General features: G+C 34.4%; 1 protein-coding gene across 26 annotated transcripts in view; it reads left to right on the forward strand.

The window, feature by feature from the left end:
* Positions 1-17315, forward strand: part of EPB41L2 (erythrocyte membrane protein band 4.1 like 2) — a 128418-nt gene that overhangs the window by 76932 nt on the left and 34171 nt on the right. For all 26 annotated transcript variants that reach the window (XM_042795704.1, XM_032983126.2, XM_032983141.2 and 23 more), the window contains 6 exons: positions 2220-2262; positions 10090-10165; positions 11684-11902; positions 12355-12442; positions 14054-14206; positions 15488-15585. In XM_042795704.1, the coding sequence (XP_042651638.1) occupies positions 2220-2262; positions 10090-10165; positions 11684-11902; positions 12355-12442; positions 14054-14206; positions 15488-15585 (677 nt within the window). The remainder of the gene's footprint in view (positions 1-2219; positions 2263-10089; positions 10166-11683; positions 11903-12354; positions 12443-14053; positions 14207-15487; positions 15586-17315) is intronic.

Consider the following 17315-nt stretch of genomic DNA (forward strand, 5'->3'; position numbering starts at 1 on the left):
AGTCTGCTTCCAGTAAGCTTACTCCAGGTTTGGAAAATCAGAAAATGAACTGTATAGCTTCTGTAAAGAAAGGATTATTCTTCTCATTTTGCAGCATGTTCTGTATTTTATGTTCTTTTCTCCTATTTTGTAGTGATAAAAAGTAAAGCACTGAAAGTAACATATACTCAGGAATCCTAGTTTTCTGCTGTAGTTATGTCATGCTATATTCTATACTTACTTACTTTATAGTATATCTAAAATTGAAGAGTTTTAAGCTACTTCTAGTTATCTTTGTAATTGGAAGAATATGAGTATGTATCATTTTGGAATGGAATTCATGCCAAAACTGAAAACCTGGGATGATAACTGTAGCTGAAGTGAGTTTCAGCTAAAATTATTTGAAGACTTCTGTTGTCTTCCAAGGCCTTTCTATGTCAAGGCTCTTTCAACAGACAGTAGTTTTTCTGACTTAAGCACAATAAATAGTACCCAGACTTTTTTGGAGGAGTGTTTTATATCTCTTCCTTTGTAACAATGTTACGGACTTGTGCATCTCTGGAAGAATTATAGTAGCTATGAAACATGGAGGTCACAGACTTGTTTAAGCAAGCAGTGTGAAATTATTCTTCATTTTAATTACAGCTGTAAAAATTATAAAAAAGGTTTTTTGCATTTAATTTGTAAGTAGTATTTGTCTAATATATACATACTGCATTTGTAATGAAATCAACTTGGACCAAGGTCATTTACAACAGGGAATTCAGTATCTTGGATCATATTCAGGGAAGCCACTTCGTTTATCAGCAGAGCTAATCTACATTAAGGATTTGCACTAGTGCAAAAACATACATGGTTCTACATTCTCCTAATCCTTATAGACCCATAAAACTGTAGCCCGGCGTATTTGTCTTCTTGAAATAAATTTGACTTTGGGTTGGAAAGCTTGGAATAAAGATTGAGGTATATGGTATTGGAAAACAACTGTTGCATCTGGTGTTTGGTACCATAGACTGAAAGGTGAGTCACATTATACCCAATATCTGGCGAGGTTAGGCAAGAAACATGGGTAGGGATATGCCTTTAGCAAGATTTGTGCTGGCACAGAGGTCCCCTTTGACTTTAAAGCTGCTAATATGTACAGTGGTTTGTGGAAATGCAAATGTTGTCCTTGATCTTGCAAGTCAGTTGCTAATTCTTCCCTACTTTGCACATGTCTGTCTTTGAAATGTGCTCAGTCCTGCTGGCAAGGCCGGTTGTGTGCACGTGTGTTTCTTCCATCTGTATGCTTGTGCATGGCTGTGGGAAATAAAGGTTCAGACACTGTATAAAGTAAATTCTCAGTAACTGCACTTAAAAGGCTTATGTTTCTAGTCTCTTAATCTATTTTCTAACATCTATGGGTAAAATTAATAAACAGGATTACATTAGTGATTTCTTAGTCTCCCTTCCCAGAGTTAGATTTTTGGATGATCAGTCATGAAAAAGTCTATTTGTACAAATGATAGTAGCTGAAATGCTGTGAGCTGTTTAATAAATTGCATAGGTTATATTAAAATATTTTTGGTATTGAGGCTAGAACACATTTAATCGTGAGGCATCTAAATGTCAAAAAAATTACTTTATTTGCATTGACTGGAATAGAGCTGAGTATCTAGATTTGAACCTTGCTGGTGTATCAGTGTTAACATAATACATGTTTATAGATAACTTTGCTTTGGGGGAGGTCAGAAAAAAAAAGGCGTGACATTTGATTAGGTTTTTCCAATAACCTTTGAATGTTATCAGAACTATAATGTATACTCATTAGGGCAAATGATGGGAATAATAAGTCTCTGGAGTTCAAGTGAAATACTGTCTTAAGTAACTATATGCGTAAGTATGGACGTGTAGAGATTACATAGCCATTCCTGAAAAGTCTGCTTACATCAATAAAAGCAGTATGAGAGAAAATTTCGTCAAATGTCTATAAGACTATCCACTTTTTAAAATTACAGGCCATGAGTTGTCTAAAGCAATAAGACAGCCATGAAGGGAGTGGCATTATGCAGTTTCATTGATGTATGTGGGTGGGGACACTTAGCAGATCACAAGTTCAATTTTAGAATTCTATGGGATATTTTAAAATAGAACAGATGTCTGAACAACACAAACTTTAACTGCACTGTTGATGAAATTACTTCACCATCTTCTGAAGTGATTTTAAGTGCTGGTTGTGATGTTTTGGGTTTTTTTTTCAGAACTGGCTAGATTCTTCGAAGGAAATTAAGAGACAAATTCGAGGTAAGTACTTCTGTATTCAGGTGTTACGCTCCTTTTATTTCCTCACAGAAATATTCTTCATAAATTTAGTAGCCTGGATGTTGACTAAAATGTATACTTACAGCATTAAAATAATTTATATCTGATACTGATGTATTCAGCCTTAGAACAGAAAATAAAGCTTCTATTTCTGTCCACTGTCCAAGAAGGAGACAAAGAATGACTCAGCCTCGTACTGTAGGAGTTAATCATTGTACTGGCTGCTGCACCAAAATTTTCCTGTGCTGTATGTGACTAATAGTTGATCTTTTTGCATCCTGAAACAGTAGATGTTTTTAAACTCTGTTCTGATATTTGGATTATAGGATGGAGAATGTAGTCTTGCTAAGATGGCCATGGTTGTTGCTATAGGACTTTCTGACTTCAAACACTCACCAGAAGAATATGAAACTATAAAAAGAGATTGAAAATGTCTTACAGAAAATGTATATTCTTCAGTATTGATCAGTCCAGCATTGGCTTTTTTGATTTGTCTATCATTTCCAGAATGGAAATGGAATAGGGTGCATAATCTTGAAATGTCTTGCTACAATGCTTTTCAGACTGTGAATCCATGTGAAGTCTTTCTACTTCCTATACTCAGTACACAGTAGGTAATGTATTTTAATCTGTTTGCCTAAAAATCTGTCAGAAGAGAGTGAATGGAGAGTAAATTCAGGAGATACTCTTTCTGAGCCTACATGTCACAAAATAAGGAGCCGCTAAGAACTGGGAAACAGACCTTGCCCTTACTGAAATTCTTCTCATTGATTTACTCATTTGTGGCCAATGGAGGGTTTTTTGGTGGTTGTTCTGTTTGTGATGGAAACATTCTTTTTGGTAGTGCCTGATAGGAAATGTAAGTGAGGAGATGATGATAATAAGATTTACATGCCTACATTTCCAACACAACAAGAATTTAAGTTAGTTATTTAAGAAACTGACTTTGAACTTTTTTTGGGAAAGTGATCCAGTGGGAGCACTTGTAATAAGCAGTGTATTATTTACAATGCTAAACAAGTGGCTTCTTTACTATTGTTAACTTCCTATTTTAATCCAACACTCAGGTTTTTCCAGAAATCATAGTGGTATTAATTCTGTTTTCCTTAGACCTTTACCAATCAATGAAAGCCCTTACTAGGAAGGTGTGGTTTATATTTTCAGTAAAGAAATTAAAGTTACAGAAGCTTCTTTGCAAACTATTTTTTGATCTTACATGCTCTTGTGTAAGCAAACTATACCTATTAAAATGGTGAATGTACTAATATACTTAAACAGGTAGAGGCCATCCTTTTAATTAAGCAAAAGTTACTGGTATTATAATTTCTTGTTCTGCAGGTTTTCAGTAAAAACCTATTATTTATCCAGATATGTGGGCCAGAGGCTGTTTTGTTTGAGTTTAATATTTGACCAAAGATTGATGACATTGATACTTTTTATTATTGTCTTTTGTAGTAATCTGCATGCTATGTAGCCTTCAAGTATATATCATGAATCTGAAGTCTAAGAACTGACCTGAAAAATTTTTGGATGCACTACATAACATTTTTTTTAATACCATATAATACGTACTACAAAAAAATGTTGGAAGGAGACATGATTTTTCAGACAGCATGAAGACCTACATTTCATACTGGAAATCCAGTTTCTTGAATTAGTCATTATGACTGGAATTTTTTCAGTGGTCTGTAGCACTTCAGAGTTGATAGGCATAGTGTATAAAGCAAACCAAGTAAGAACAACCATTTTGCAAGTAATCAGCACACTGTCAGTTGTGTTCCTCATAATTAAAGTTTCCAGATATTGGAATGTACTGCAAAAATAAATTTCATCCCCCAGCTACATGACTATCAAGTAATGAGGCTTTTCTTTGTTTCAGGCTTAGTTCTAAATATATTTGTCTTTGAATCAAGAATGGAAATCTTATGTACAAAAATGCTTAAGTATAATAAATTAGGTAACTGTAAGAGTACCTGTAAAACCTACTAGTCCATTTGAAATGAAGAAATTCACTTTTTCACTTGTACAGCACAAGCTGAAGCACTAGCATGCTAGATAAGTGTATATGGAAAAATATATTGATCTGAACACACAAAGGTGACAGATTTGCAAGTGGAGTTCAGCCTGTCAGTTTGCAACTTAGTATTTATAACAACCTCTGTCTCTCTCTTATATGTGAGCAATATCAATACTCTGCACATTGAGCATATTTGTACCACTTGTGACTGGGGAAGATGAAATAAGAATCCTGTTGCCTCCCCCAGGACATGTTCTGTATCAGGCTGTCTCTTGCTAAGTCAGGGTCCTCAGGCCTTCAATGTGATCTCTTATTTGTTCAGGTTGGCCTTTGGCTGGTCAGTTACATTAGATCTCAGCAATTACTGATGTTACTTCATCTAATGTTATCCACAAGTTACTGGCTCTGTTCTCGGGGCTACAAAGGTAGCAGAAAGCTCATTTGTTTTCAGCCATCCTGATCTCTTCAGGAAAATTAATTCTTAACTTTTTTTAACTCATGTAATTGGATATCCAAAATAATTGGATATCTAATTAATTCATCAGGAACAGGTGTGGTAATTATATTTCTGTCACTACCCTCTTGAAAGTTGCTACATCTAAAGTGGGCTTTTGCAAAATTGAGAAGTTCAGCTTGGATATTGTGATGGTTCAGGGAGTAGCAACTGACCTTGGAATAGTTGAATCCCAGACTTTACAGAGGGTGTGGTGGTTCACCCTTACATGAAATTTGGTTTGAGAATTTGTGTGAGATGTTGTACATGCAGTTAGGATAGAACACATGATACTCCACTTGGTTTTGTCTACAGGTATTTTTGTAACTCATTCTCAGTGTAACAATTGAATGAGTAAACTGCATAAACCTGGTTACATCATAGTGTTTATTGCAATTGAAGATCAATCTTTTGTCTCCAATTTAAATGTTCGCGGTTAAAGATTAGATGTGAATGTATAAACCATCTGTTCCGGGAAGCCTAATTATTTGCTTTTATTATTTGTGTAATTGAAGTATATGAAACTGAGTTAGAGACCTGCTTGTCATTCTCTTCACGCAAATTCTGAAACTATTTTGAGGATTTTTCCTTTTTTTGGTGTGGATGTAATTCATTCTGTTACAAACGGAAGTAAGATTTGTATGCTGTGCAGAATAGTTTTAAATCCAAGGTAATGTTATGTCAGGTAAATCTGTTTCTAGTCTGCAGCACAATTAGTATTTTTATTGCAAAAAATACTTTCATATTGTATTGTAAGAAATTGAGATGATTTGGATGTTCTCAGAGCAGAATAGACTGGTATGGGGAGGGGTTGTACATTCTCACCTGATAAAAGATACATTGAACTGTTTTTGCTCTTAATGTTAACTGTAAAATTGTCTTACCGTCTTTTGTCAAGAAAATACTTCTTTAGCCAGAAAGATTCTAGAAACTCATCACTGTACCCAGGATATGACTAATCCGATCTAATTTAACTTAACTGTGACCACCTAATGTAAACACTTGTTTTATGAAGGAACAGGCACTTTCAGGAGGTGAGTGAATGCATTCTGAAATAAGTGCCTAAGAGGGCAAGCAAACCAAATGCCCCTTTTCTTCCATTGCCTATGAAGGGAGTCAGTGGTGTCTTATGTTCAGCAAGGGTTGAAAGAAACTGTGTTCACTGTCATCAAAAGAGATAATGGTTATGGTGATAGAAACATTATTTTCTTTTTAGAAAGGGGTGATTAACTGAAGGACTGAAGATAGTAAACTTAATTTGCTTGTTATTTGATTCAGTTTACTTACTGAGGGGGAGTAAGGGAACTCCTCTGTAATTCTATAGAAGTGGATTAGAACAGATGCAGTAGTACTATAGTGCAGGTGGTTACAAATTTTGCGCTGTAAGTTTAAACCTTTTTCTTTATTCGTGCTGAAGACTGTTAGACTACTCTCAACATCCTTTTGATAATGAGCATCCAGTCATTCAGATTGGGGAATTTAAGAACAGCCCAATGCAATACTGGCCTAGACTTGGAGACATACTTAGCTAACAGTTAAGGTAGTTCTGGGAATATCATGGAGATGAAATGTGGTTTTTTTATGTTCTTGGTTCTATGCTATGTTCTGCAGCACAGCCTAAACTGCTCAGGAAAGAAGATGATATAGAAGAATAATGACATGGTCAAATAGTTATATTTTCAAATTATGCATTACGCTAAATGGTCATAATTCGTAAGTACAGTTCTGTGAGACTAATATAACCCAAGTTTAGAATATTTGCAGCACAGTGTTCTAAAATATTTAAGAAATCTAAAGTTTGTGTATAAAATACTAAGGGAAGTTTAATTAAGTAAAGGGCTTGCATTTTAAATGCACAGCTCTGGCGGTCTGATTTTAATGCTAAAAGATGTATAGTTATATTCAGATATCAAAATATGGGGGTCACTTTATTCAGGGTCACTTTATTTTATATCCCATCTATTTTATGTAAATAACTATATATCTGTAAAAATTGTGGCTAATTTTGATCTAATCACACTAGAGTCTAGCTTACAGTTGGTGAAGAGAACTAAGTACCTGTGCCAAGGGATGAGTTGTCCTGCAGAAGTGCTTCTGTATGTCAAATAATTATTAAAAATTATTTTGCTGTTTGGAGATGTTTGAGTTTGAGAGTTGAATCTTGTCAGTCCAACTAGGACTGTCTGTTGTACTTTGCTTTTTATGCGTTTTTGAAAATGTAGACTGAATATAGATACTCCTTACTTCTTTGATTTTTTTTTTTCTTGACAGTAATTGAAGAAAAATTATAGAAGTAATTTTCTTAATTTTACGGGGCAGTTTTACATCTGCTTGCAAGTAGTGTATCTGTCCTAGTCACACAGTACCTAAAAATCTTAGCTGAGAAACAAGAGATACCATGAGCAAAAGCCAGCAAACGCCTTTACTGGAAAAAAAACCTCACTGATTTCCCAGTTTAAATGGGATGAATCATGTCAATTGTATGCTGCTAGCTGGTTGGTTATAGTGCATTCTTTCTCTAAGAATGTGCCTAAAGTTTCCACAGAAGCATTTTTGAGGTAACAGGCTGGCTAGAAAAATTTTTGACATTTCTATAGCCCGTATTATTAAACATCAAAACAGAGGGCCTTATCAGGGACAGAATGCTAAATATCATTTTAAATATCAGATTTATTTATTTTTTTGTCTTGGCCATCTATTCAAAGTGCCAGTAATAGTGTGCATTATTGTGTGAAGACAATCACGTTTGTATGCCTTGGTTATGCGGCTATAAACAGTATGCTGTAGTGAGAAATATAAATATAGACTGTGAATGTTGTAATATACTTGCTAGTCTATATTCAGGGGATAAATGTGCTTTCAGTAATCAGGCAAAATATAAGGGCACCGACTGTCCAGAAAATATTTAGTACAAAGTCAACTACAACATTTTTCAGTGGATTAGCTATGGAATTAATATGAGTAGACATCTGAAATTTTTTACATAGTGTATACATTCAGAGGATTTATGTTCTTTTGAGCTTTTTATAGAGAATATAGATTTTTTTAATTTTTTTTTTTTTCCTTCAAATGGTGTCTAGGTCTCCTGGCTACAGTGCTTTCTGAAAGCTAACTGTAGAAATGCCAGCAAGAAAGAGAAATAGGTTAAGCGGTAATTCATCTGTGACTAGTTTAACTGTAATTTTAGACCAGGAAAAATTGCTTCGTACCAGGAAATGTTTCTTCATTCCAGGAAAACTTGAAGGCTGGTTTAGTACCTGTGTGGAAGGACACATCCTTCATCCATCTCTCCCCATCCCATAGCCCTGTTAATATGATGACTCTCCCTGAACACTTTTTGCATAGATATTTTGGCCCAATTGCTCCTCTTCATCAGTTTGGCTTACTTAATATCCACAGCTTTTCATTTAATGATGCTAGTTCCTTGGGAGATAAATGATGGAAGTGAGTAATCAATTCCAGCTTTATTTCTGCTTGTCATGCTATATGTATTAATTAGTGTTAGACATTTTTTAGAAGTATTTTTTTCTTAATTCTGTCTTGCACTGGATTGCAGTAGATGAATCAATGAGGCATATTTTACCCAATTCAGTACTTAAATGTACATCTGATAAATTAGGCTTTCTTGTTTAAGGAGGAGTCCTGCCTTATTTCATAAGCAAAGTTATTACTGTTCTAACAGATAATTGGTAACTGGGAACATTAAGATATGCTAAAACCCTGAGCTCTCAGAAGAAAATAGTGACTTAGCAGCCAGATGGAGAATGAGGTTCACACTTAAGCAGAAATTGAAGTGCTCCAATGAATAGTCATGTCTGAAAAACTGAAATAATTTTTGAAATGTTGAAAGACATTAGAAAATTTGACATAAAGTGCCCCTTTGCCTTTAACAGCTGTGAAATTTTAAACTAGGGTTTTTTTAAATAAAACAACTTTAAAAGTGTCAGCACTCTTCTAGCATTATGTTGGAGATACCATTTTAGTATTTTGTTTTGTTTTGTTAAAATACGGTTTTTTCAAAGTATTATTTATCTTTGTAGGACAGATTTTTAAAATCATTTTCTGTCCAGAATTCATCATTTAAGGAGCTTTATAAAATGATTACCTTTTTTCACCAAAGATTATTTTTACTAGGTCTTTCACCAAAATATTATTTGCATTAGGAGAAAAGGCGTGAGAGAAAGCCAAAAATGGCTATTTAATTGTTGTGATAATATTTTGATTTTTTATCTTTCTTCATCATTTTTAGCAGATCTACATTGTAGTGTTACTTTCTTTATGTTTGGCAAGATATGATAGATAATAAGATGCTCAACTGCATTTGCTTTCAAGCAGCATGCAAAACCAAACTATGACATTCTTTTCCTAAACTTCTATTTTGGGGTTTTCTATTACATATGTATGTCTGCATTGTAATTGATAAAATCTGTTTGAATTAGGGACGTTCTACATTTTGTCAAGTTATTAGTACTTTCCAGTGAACGTATTGCCCTTGCACATAGTGTTGCAATACTGGTAGAATAACATTTTGAGAATTTATTTTAATTATTGATGAGGGACTTTCAGATCTTAAAAATTTATTTAAAACTAGAGCTATGACTAAGGGCAACATTTTATGCTTTGTCAAATTAGTAATCTAATTTTAAGCATGCTTTTGCTTAAAAACTGAGTGTGGTGTTAACAGTTGTAGCACATGAGAATTTAAACTTAAAATATTGCTATTATAGTTGCTAAAATTAATGTTTCTCAAAAAATATTTTAAAGGAAGAAGAGATAATATTTTTTGTCTTCTGTGCATTTTGTATGAATATGAATAATTTACTTTTTATCTTTCTGTTGTATACAACGCAGACCTCATTTTGACATCTCATGTTCATCATTACTGTGCGGTCTTTTAAACTAACAGTCATTTTAAACAGGAGACCATTAGCCTTGGAGGAGTTGGAGATAAACACAAATTAAGTGCGTCTTTGAACACAGAATATCTTAAAAGTGTTAATATATTATGGTAGCTTTCAAATTAAAAGCATCTTCTGACATTTATGTAACTTATTGTAAAACATTTTTAAAAAATAATTTTCAACATGATAATCTTTCGCTAAATGTGTATATGAGTTACTACCTAATAATGAAAATAATCTATGCTTTTTACTAATACACTGTAAAAAAGAGGGAAAAAAATTTATTCAAGATTTCAGTGATCTAAGATTATATGACTGCTTGACATTTTTCAGTAAAAGTCTTTCTTTGCTTGCTTCAGCTTGTTTGTGATTAACAATCTGATGTTTCCCATGTTTAGGTTTACCTTGGATATTCACCTTTAATGTGAAGTTTTATCCCCCTGATCCTTCACAGTTGACTGAGGACATCACTAGGTATGCATAGTTCCTAACTTTAAACTTAAAAATTACCGTTATTCTAATTTGAAGGCCACATAAAATTTCTTCTTCAGTTTCTGGACTCCATCACGGGTTTAACTGTTACTGTAGAACACTATAAACTGTAGTTAATTACATTAACTGCTTTTTGGAACTAGCTTGAAAAGGCAAAGTGAAAACTTCAGTAAGAAACCTGAGAAAGAAGAATTTAGTAAGTGGGAATATGATTCGGGCGGGAAGTAGGATGCAAATAATCATATTTGAAAAATCCCAGTCGTTTATTGTCAGTCTGCTGCTTTGTTACATAGCAAATGAGGGTGGTGGGGTATTGATATTAAAAAGGAAGCTCAAGGGATCCAAGTTACTTTAATAATCTAGGCTAGGTTGGTAAAAACAGTTTTATACATATGCATTAAATAAAACATAATAAAACCTGAAAATAATTCTCTTTCAAAGTGCTCAGATAGAAAACACTTGGAATGCAGTGGATACTAGGCACCTAAAAAGTAGCACTGCAAAACCAACATAACCAGTGGGTAGAGTGCAGAGAATTGACACATTTTTTCAGGAGTTACAGAAACCCTAAACACTTAGTTTTGATTTGGAGTTAGCTGACTCTGCTGAGGCAGAATATATGTTACTACACATCACATTGGATCAGTCTTCTGCACAAAATAAGATAGCTACACAAGTGTGTAGCTGATAGAGTACTACAAATAGTCCAAGACATTTAGTATGCAGTGTATTTAAAAGAAGCTGTCTGTGTTTGAAAGTTTTCAGCGAGTTGGTTGGCTTTTCAATTGCGTGTTCAGCTGATAAAAGCATTTTTATGGTTAAAACTTAAAGCTAAATCTGTTAAAAATTAAGCATCACTTGTAAAACTTTACTTACATTAAAAATCTGTGCTAGGGTAGGATGTTTACTGATTGATAACTTGTTAAATTTGGTAGAAGGCTGTATGCAGTACCTAAAATATTAAATTCTACATACAAGGCAATTATGTGCATAAGAAAGGCAATTATAGGTTCAATACTAAACTGGATTGCTTTTGTGTATTACAAGACTTGATTAGCTTGTAAACTGCAAGGGATATAAAAGTTAGAATTTTAAAGCCAAAGGAAAATGTCAAAGGAAATGCGTGGGTTTTTATTTGTAAACCTTACATACCTGCAGGATACAATGTGAAAGAAAGGGATTCCTAAGTCAGCTTTTGTTACAAACTAGGTACAGTTTTTCATGGTGGAAATCAGAATTTTTCCCACTCTTCACATTATTTATAAAAGTAATATTGACTCTTAAAAATGGAAGTGAAACTTACTGTGTGGCAATAATGCTCAAATAATGTAAGGTATAACAAATTATTAATGCATGGACTTATTATTTTAAAATATGCTTATATGACTACATACATCTCAATAAATTCTGCCGTATCTTGCATAAACTTGCCATTGATAACACTTTCTCTGTTCTTGCTTTTGTTTGGTTGTTTTTTTCCCCCTTTCCTTTGTCTTGCAGATATTTCTTGTGCCTACAGCTTCGACAGGATATTGTTTCTGGTCGACTGCCCTGTTCTTTTGTGACTCATGCCCTCCTTGGTTCATATACCCTGCAGGCTGAGCTGGGTGATCATGACCCAGAGGAGCACCGCAGTGACTATATCAGTGAATTCCAATTTGCACCCAATCAAACTCAAGAAATGGAAGAGAAAGTAGCTGAGCTACACAAAACACAGAGGTGTGTCAGATACAGTGGGATTAAATGAAATCATGGTGCTTTGTCACATTTATGTCAATTCTCTTCAGAATATGTGTAAAACTGCTAAACTGAAGTTACTGTTACTTTGGAAATCTTTTGCTATGTAACTAGAACCTTGTACTTTCATGTATTTGAAAATAGTAGCTTCACTAAGGTCTCAGGAGTGAACTTTTAGAGGAAGTATTTTTATCTGAGCATATGAATTAGGTTAAGCAACATACAGCTGAAATATTTTGAAAGAGTGATGGTGGATATCTCTACTAAAGAAATGTAATATGCTCTGAAAGAACACTTTCCCTTTAAAGAGGGTAAAATTGCTATTGCTACTTTACAAATTGAGGTTTTTCTATGTGTCTGAATTCCAGGATGCCACTCAGTTTTGATTCTCAGTTCTTTTGTCAATAAACTCAAAGCTTATTCAATGGTTTTAGGGGCTTGACTCCAGCACAGGCGGATTCCCAGTTCCTAGAAAATGCTAAGAGACTCTCCATGTATGGAGTGGATTTACATCATGCCAAGGTATTGGGGATTGGTTTGGTTTTGTTTTGTTTTAGGATAGACATGCTTAGTATTAAAGAACATACTATATCAGTATATCTAGATTATTTTTAAAATTTCATACCTTGATTCTTAGGTGTAAGCCTTTTATCTCTTCGCTGGTTTACAGCTCTAACATCCTTACAATTTATTTTAAATCTAAATTTATTTAATGCATAGACGTATGTGCAGCTTGGATATAACATTTTATTCATAATAGCAGCTAAATACATTTTAAATGTCAGATTTTTGATGCCAAGGAGACATGGGGCCATAAAGTGAAGCCTAAAAGAACATGTAATTGTTTTTGTAATACCATGAGAGTTAAAAACAGAGTGGGTGGGAGGTCTTGAGGGAGGGCATTTTTTGGTGCTTTTTCCAATGTTTTGGGTAGGTCAAATCAAATTTTAATTTCTAGTGGGATTTTTTTTTTTTTAGTTAAAAACCCAACAAACCAACTAACCAACTCCCTCCCACTCCCTTGCACAAATCCAGAGTCTAAAATCATTAGGAAAATTAATGCAGTGTAAGCATATCAGTCCTATAATTTAAAAAGAAGATCAAGACTTTTAAGTACTGGAGAAACATGGTTTAATTCTGTTTCATAGGTAAACAATGTGCACTTCTTTTGCAATTTTCCATGGACTTTCTCCTGTGTTTTGTTAGAAGCACCTGAAAGAAATATACTTAAATTTTTATTCACATATATTAACTATGTTTGTAGCATTTACTCATTTTTTTTTAATGCAAGTGCACCATTTCAGCTCACTTGGTCCGTAATGTTTTAAGGAACATAGATTTTTTTAAAGTTTTATTGGTTTTTTTCTTTCACCACAGTGGAGTAACTGCAAGCATTGAAACTGCCATTTGCCTGAATCTGCTTGCAGCTGTTGTTACACCAGTGAAGCAACTTCTTAATGGCAGTGCTTGCGTCTGATTTAGTTGATTTGTTGTGGAGTTCATGAGATTCTGCTGCACTGTGTAGTGGTACAGTGTATCAAAGCCTTATCAGTAAGTGATTAGTTTTGTAGCCTGTAAAACTTGCATCAAATGCTGTTAGTGAACAGCATGCTCAGAAACACAGCCCACTGGCACTTTGAGATCATTACGTTGACATTTTCAGCCAGTTATCCATTACTTCCTATATCTTTACTGGAATAGTAGGTGACTGTAAAAGATGACCATGATCTCCAACTTGTTCAGACTTTCACTGACTGGTTTAGGTTGGAAAGGCCTGTTTATAATTTTCTTCTTTTAATATTTGTTGAAATTACTGGCAGCACACCCACCATACCTTTTCTTGCATGTAGGTTGTTGACTTAGTCCCTATCCCTAGACTATTGAAGAAATTCCCAGAACTATGGCATATGCAATGACATATGAGTGCCAACGCTCTTACATAGAGTCCAAGGCCTTTCCTATAAAATTTATATACTTGTCTGTTTCTACTTTAAGAATCTCATTGTCAAGGTCTTTCAGGTTTGAATGTGAAACAAGTCCCAGTTGCATTATTCCCTCAAGGTATGCCAGTGATAGTTACTTGCGTGGAATGTTATTAAACTGATTCTTATGAAATTGTCTCATACGTGATAGGATTCTGAAGGTGTGGATATCATGCTGGGTGTATGTGCTAATGGACTGCTCATTTACAAAGATAGACTCCGGATCAACCGCTTTGCTTGGCCAAAAATTCTGAAGATTTCCTATAAGCGGAGTAACTTCTACATCAAAGTCAGGCCAGCAGAAGTAAGTAGCACTTGTTTCTTTCATGAGATCATTTCTATCCAGTAATAAGAAAACATCCTCTTTTTATCCCAGATGTCCTCACAGGCTTATGTTGGATTCGAGCAGAACTTAAGAGCACTTTCTTTTACTCTTCAGATTTTACTGACTGTATTAAACACTGGTTTTTGATTAGTAAATGCAAACTAAGAAGAAAATCTATTTTCTTCTGTTAACAGATGCCATCTTGTAATTTTAGGGTTTTTTACAGGGAAAGCTAGTTGCACTGGCCATGTTCTAACTGTCTATACAAACTTTCAGTCCCGGGAGAGAGCCAGCTTCTCTTCCTCTTTGTGTATAATTGTTCACTAAATGTCAGCACATCTACTTTATGGCTGTGCTGTAAGGCTTGAGTTGTCCTGTAGGATGTTACAACTCTTTCTATTAGCTGCCATGGAAATAGTAGATTCAACTTTCTTTTCAGATACCATTATAAGTTTGTAGGACTTGCTGAAGGAGAGGGAGTTATGTTTTGAACACACTGTAACAAAATTTATCCAATAGAATGTCAAACACTGTAAAGTTTTTTTAGATTATACTCTGAAATGTTTAAGGTAGCTTTTACTGTGTGAATAAATGAAACAAAAGAAAAGTCTAAATACCAATAATACAATACTAACATTGTAGTTTTATACGTTTTGGAACACAGATATGTTGTACTTGCACTCACTGATGGTGCATAAATGTAATTTTTGCTAAGAAACTGTTATATAGTGGATGGATCAGGTAGGTTTAACACTGCAGTATGGATTTCAAGACTTTTATTAAATTCAAGGAAAGTGTGGAGCACAACCTCCAGAACAATTACTTCATGCAGTTTAAAAATAAATACGTTGGGCAGCTAGTCAGAAAATCAGCAAGGAACACTGAAGTATTGTTGGATTTCTCAAAAGAGTCGTTAGGGCACATTGTGACTAGCCCGCCAAGTATAATTTTATTAAAAGGCTGGAAATTCTGATTTTGGGGGGGGTTTTTTGGTGGTTGTTTTTTTTGTTTGTTTGTTTTGTTGTTTTGGTTTTTTTGGGGGGGGTGGGGTGTTGGATTTGTTTTTTGGGGGGGAGGGGCTGTTTGGTTTTTTTTTGTTTTGTTTTTGTGGTTGTCGATTTGTTTTTTTTTTTTCAATCTTATGAAGTTGTATGACAGGAGAATTACAGCTTGTTACAGTAATGGAACTATCTGAACTCTGACTGCTAATTAATAGCCAGCTTAAGGAAATGGATTAATTTATTTGTGGATTCTTTCCAGCTGGAACAGTTTGAGAGCACTATTGGGTTCAAACTGCCAAACCATCGGGCTGCTAAAAGGTTGTGGAAGGTTTGTGTGGAGCACCATACTTTCTTCAGGTAAATGATAATTCTCTGCTTCCCCCACTTTGCCAGGTGTGCTCATATCTTTCTTTTAAAGGATAGAAGGAAAGTAGAGAAGATTCCCTCCTTTCTTGCCCCTCATTTCTCAGTCCAGTAACACCGCTTAGACAGAAAACACCCTAACAATCACTGGCTCCAGATTACCAATCTTGATAGTACAATTAAATGCTTTATTTAAACTTTTAGAGTGCCAACAGGATGGAACTAAACTAGTGGTCATATGTAAGACTTCCTGAGAGATTGACTCTTCAGAGTGGCCATCTAGAAAGCCACTATACACCTTCACAGGAAGCTCTCTGGGTTTGACAAAAATCTTCATTTACTTCACTTTTCAGAATATTCTGCTGTATATAAATACTTACAGCTGAAATTTTCCTTATTTATAGACTGGACTGAGTTCACAGTCATTCTTTAAAGAAGAGAGAATCACTTTAAAAACAGACTAATACTTGTTTATGTAATAGTCCCTAACTTTCTCTGCATTTTTTCCCCAGCAACTGATAAACATAAAATTCTGAATTGGCCATTGAAGCTATGGTCTATCTGTAAATGAGCACTTTAACAATAGGCTACAGAGTTGTTTCTGTTTCCTCCACTGAAAAAGAATATGAGAACGCTTCATTTGATTTTTATAATAGCACAAACTTCATGAGAGAGTACACGTTCCGTGCAGCCGAGGACTCACAGATTTAGCTTGACTCTCTTATGCATTGAATAGGCATTGAATCTGAGTTTCTTGCTTCAGATGAGTGCAGTAACTTTTGCATACTAGGGTATGTAAAAGGTAAACTTGCTCCTGTATTTTATTTTAAAAAAGCAATTGTGTTTTAATACAGAGGCAATCCTGTTGCTGAATACTAGTCTAAACTGAATAAACTTGCTAGACTGAGACCTTCAGAGAACTCGGGGACCATGAGACCTAAGCAGTTCATTACTGGAACTGTCTCATTGAATAGTTTTCAGTATTCAGATTTTCACTGAATGTAGGCTATTCTTGAATGTAATGTTAGAACTTGTGCTGAGATTGGCGGTCTCCAAATGCTTAATTTAGAAGCACTTCTTTTTTAAATACTGATCAAAGAATTTTTTTTCTTGTTTGATAGAATTCATTAGTTAAGCTTATTAAGATACAAAGTCCACCATCCTATTTTTCTTTAAAATTTAAAGTCTGCTTTGGCTGGTGATATCTGTTACCACAAATAGTATGCAGTTGTCTGCAATGAAAATTTTATCAACACTCTTCAAAAAACTCATTCAGTGATTTGCTTTGATGGGAAACTGTATTTCCTAGTTTTATAGTAATAAAATGGACCTGAATAGGGAAAGTGAAATCTTGTGGAAGTCAAAAATCCTAAACTGAGAAGTACCATTTGCAAATGTATAAGTTTTCAGGAGCATTAATACATATTAGATAATCTTACTACAGAAATTCTGACATAATAAAAATAATTGGATTTTATTCCAATCATAAGTGGCTTTTCCTAACTAGGAATGACATTATAACGAGAATTATGTAACAAATACTTGAACCGTTCTGTAAAATCCATATACTCCACTGATGTTATCAGGCAGAAAATCCTCAGAACCTCTCATCCTTATTTAAAAACAGTAAAGTAAATCCAGCTCTGTTTTTCTCCAAAGATAAAAAGCAGAACGCTATTGCTACAAAACAGTCCAAGAGTGTAGCTCTTTCATAGCATGTGTAA

Source organism: Tyto alba, unplaced genomic scaffold, assembly GCF_018691265.1.
Source record: "Tyto alba isolate M040663 unplaced genomic scaffold, T.alba_DEE_v4.0 Super-Scaffold_22, whole genome shotgun sequence".
Classification (NCBI taxonomy): domain Eukaryota; kingdom Metazoa; phylum Chordata; class Aves; order Strigiformes; family Tytonidae; genus Tyto; species Tyto alba.